The sequence below is a fragment of the Hipposideros armiger genome, unplaced genomic scaffold (genome assembly GCF_001890085.2).
Source record: "Hipposideros armiger isolate ML-2016 unplaced genomic scaffold, ASM189008v1 scaffold_0, whole genome shotgun sequence".
Classification (NCBI taxonomy): domain Eukaryota; kingdom Metazoa; phylum Chordata; class Mammalia; order Chiroptera; family Hipposideridae; genus Hipposideros; species Hipposideros armiger.
Genome location: NW_017731350.1, coordinates 3,948,879 through 3,952,459, shown reverse-complemented (window position 1 = coordinate 3,952,459; position 3,581 = coordinate 3,948,879). Strand labels below are relative to the sequence as shown.

Here is a 3,581-nt window from a genome sequence, read left to right as displayed (position 1 = left end):
ATCAGTGGGCCTCACTATTGAGAGTAAGAGACACTGAGCCTTTTAATCAGTCTCTTTCCCTGCCCAGTTGGTAATATGTCTGCATTTCTGAACCAGGTCGAGACATCAGCAGCTCCCCTCAGCAGGTTATTATTTCTCTTGGATGGATTAAAGGGGGCAGTATGGTGGGAGGTGAGGTTGACCTCGGGGCTTGTTCTGCTGGCCGTGGTGGAGTCTGGGGGAAGGTAACGAGGAGGTGGTGTTTTATAAGCTGTGAGGTTGTGAGGTTCCCAGGAGAGAGCTATATTTTCTTACTCTCCCTGTTTTCCCCCTCTTCTTTACTGCAGAGTGAGCAGCCTGAAGCTGCAGATCACTTGACAAAAGCATGTGACTGCAGGGGCACCTGCAGCAGGGAAGGAGTTAGGAACCCTAGTTGTGCTGGGCCACCTCGCTGCATTTAGTCCCAGACAGTTTGGTACCGATCCTGTGATACCTGAGTGTTGGGGTCCCTGGCTGCCTCTCTTGTATGAAGCAAGTCTAGGAAGAGTTAGATGGTATAGAACGGTGAACTGAGAAGTCAACATATCTGGGTGCTATTTTCAGATATACTACAGATTTTTATTTCTCTTTTATAATAGGACTTTATTTCTCCAGATGCAAACAGAGACGGTGCTTACCCCTGAATGACTCATAGATTATAATGAAGGAATCCTCTGGGCAGCTGCCTGCAGCAAAGGAAATGCTGTTTGGGAGGTTATTATTTTGTCTCACTAAATGCAAAGCCTTGTCCTTGGAGGTGTGAGAGGGAGCCCACTCTCTAAGGGGCTCATTGGCCTGGATTTTAATATTTTCTTGAATTTCATGAAAAGAAAGGGTCTGTCTGTACTTGTAATCATTCCTTCCCAGAATTCAATAGAGTGATGAAAAAAGTTGTGGGTAGGGAGGTTGGGAAGTCATAGAATCGTATACTTCTTACATTTTGTTCTTATTTTCCTATATTTTTCCAAGTGATTTGTCCAAGATGACACAGTTAGATAGAACAGGGCAAAAAGCAAACTGGGGCCTCCTAGATCAATGCACTCCCCAGGCCTCGGGTACAGACTCATTAGGAAAATGCCACCAGGGATTTTGTTAGCTGATGGACTGCAAGGCTCCTGTGTGGAGCCAAAAGTCACCTCAGAGCTTTAGGTAAAGGTGTCCCTCTACCACCCACCTCGGTGACTTGATCCGTTATGAATTCCTGTAATGTAACTCCTGTCCCCACTCAGCTGCTTGGCCCTCCTCGACAGGTCTTCTTCACCTTCCCTCTTCTCCCCTCCTCACCTTACCTCTGGCCCTGACAACTCAGCCTTCCCGTGTCCTCAGTTTCCTCATCTTCTTCTGTTTATGGGGGATTAGGGGCCCCTTGTCTTTGTGAGAGGACACAGTGGGATCTTGGACAGAAAGAATCCTAGACCTGGGGTCTGCCCATCTCTATCCAAGAGCTAGGTCATGGCTGTGTGACCTTAGGCAAGTGGAGTCCCCTCTGGGAATTATATATCAGTAGAAAATGGTGAGACGCCCACCTACCTTCCAGGTCTGTTGGGAGCCTCAAAGCCGGGCACTGGCTGTCAGTGCATCCTAAGGTTCTTCCCTCACAAGACTAGTTGCTCAAGAGCCTGGCCCCTCCTGGTGGTCTTGGGCCTTCACCCTTCTCTCCTCCTCTCTGCCAGCTCCTGAAGATGCCTGTCTGTGCCGCCTGCCACCCCACCTTCAACACACAAATCACCTTGACCTAGCTGGCCACTCAAGCCACTGAACCATTTCTCTCTTTCCCTTCAGCAAACTCATCCCAGCTGCCTCCTCACCACTCACTCATCCCTAAACCCCAGTCCCTTTCTGGAAATGACTCTCCGAAAGGACACAGGTGACTTCCCACAGTTGTGTTTATACATATGAACACATATTGACAAGGAACCTGGAAAAATAAAAGCACCAAGGTAGGAAGTTTGTGGGCAAATTCTCAGCCAAAATTGATTCCCATTTGTGTTTCTTTGTGTCAGAATTGTTTAAGTTTCCCAATTTCTCTCTCCTGACATGGAGTCATATTGTTCCTGCTTGGAGCGCCCCACTTACCCACTGAGGTGAGGCAGCGTTCTCTGAGAAATGCTACTCTCCAGAGTTAGGGCTGCTGGCCGTGAAGAACATTGGAAAGGATTTCCCCAGGACCACGGTCTGTGTGGCCAATCCCACTGAAACGAAAGCTGCTGACCAATGCCCCCTCACCTCTAGGTGCTGCCTCATCCCCAACATATGCCTTCCTCATGCTTTGTGATTGAGAATGCTGAGTGTAGGGAACATGGCAATGGCGTACNTGGTAGCAAGCACCAGCCAGAGAATGGCTGGGAGGGCCACAGCTGACGACTTAGAGAATGAGTCTCAGCTAAGGGGGGCAAGGGAGGGCGGAGGGTTATTCTCCAGTTCATCTTCCTTGCGTCCCTGGCTCAGCCTACGCATCCTGGACAAATCCCGGGGAGAGGTACTGCTGCGGCTTCCAGCGTCCCTGCTGACCCTCCGGCCCACGCGCTAGGGGCGATCTCAGCTGTCCGCCTGAGCACCCCAACAGGGGCAGGGAATTCGGGTGGGTGACTCCCCCAGGGGCCCGCTGCAGGTGGAAAATCCGCCGCCCAGCGTCTTGGGGCCACAGCCTGGGAGAAGGCGCATCTTGGGATCTGGGTCTGTGGGAGGGTGCCGGGGCCGAGGCCGGCGGAGGGCGGGAATTTGCCTGGGGCGGGGCGGGGCGTGGCGGGGATCGGGCGGCAGGGCTGTGGCCCAGCCCGGCGGGGAGGGACAATTATTAGCATAGTCTCCTCCCCTCTCGGCGCTGCTCCTTCCAGAAACCCCAGCGGAGGCCGGCTGCGCTCAGCGTGGACTCGGACTGGGCTGCGGGCTCCCGGCTCCGGCCCTCCCACGTCCGGTCCCCGTTCCCGTTCCCTCCCCACCGGCCTCCCCCGGCCGCCGCCCTCCGCCGCCGGGTGTGAATGAAAGGCAGGCGCCGCCGGGGGCTGGCTGCAGGCGACGCGGCCTCGCGGGAGGCGCTTGCCCCGCGGAGATGTACGGTAAGGAGGGCTCTGCCCACGGGCTCGCAAACTTGCAGGACAGAGACCATTGTCCCCCGGCGGGGCCCTGGCGAGGCCAAGGGTTGCGGACTTGGTGCCCGGCTGGGCTCTTTCTGTCGCTCGGTGCGCGCGCGTCTGTGCTGAGAGGACAAAGATGCCCAGGGCCGGGCATCCTGGGGTCCTGAGGTCCTTTGAGCTGGTGGTTTGCAGGCGCTGGGGGCGGTGGGCGGTGGTCCGTCTGGGGGCGGGGGCTTGGGCGATCCGGAGCGGTTGGGCTCTAAGGAAAGAGGATCTCCCTTGGAGCCGAGCAGACCGGGAGTGTTGGTGGAGGTGGTCGTGTGTGACAGCACTTGCAGAATTAATTAACAAAAGCGAGTTGTGCTGCGGAGTTTTCTGCGGGAATCCGATCCGGGATTGCGGGGAGACACTCGCTGCCCGCCTTATGCCTGGCTGAGAGGATGTGGGAGGCGGCGCCGGCTGTGCAGAGGTTTGGAGAGCCAGTCA

At 55.3% G+C, this 3,581-nt stretch overlaps 1 protein-coding gene across 1 annotated transcript in view; it reads left to right on the top strand.

The window, feature by feature from the left end:
* The first annotated feature begins 2,826 nt into the window (after positions 1 to 2,826).
* The window catches only part of EFR3B (EFR3 homolog B), a 91,674-nt gene continuing 90,919 nt past the window's right edge, over positions 2,827 to 3,581 (top strand). The window contains exon 1 of the mRNA XM_019646703.1: positions 2,827 to 3,077. Coding sequence (XP_019502248.1) covers positions 3,071 to 3,077 — 7 coding nt within the window. The 5' untranslated portion in view covers positions 2,827 to 3,070. The remainder of the gene's footprint in view (positions 3,078 to 3,581) is intronic.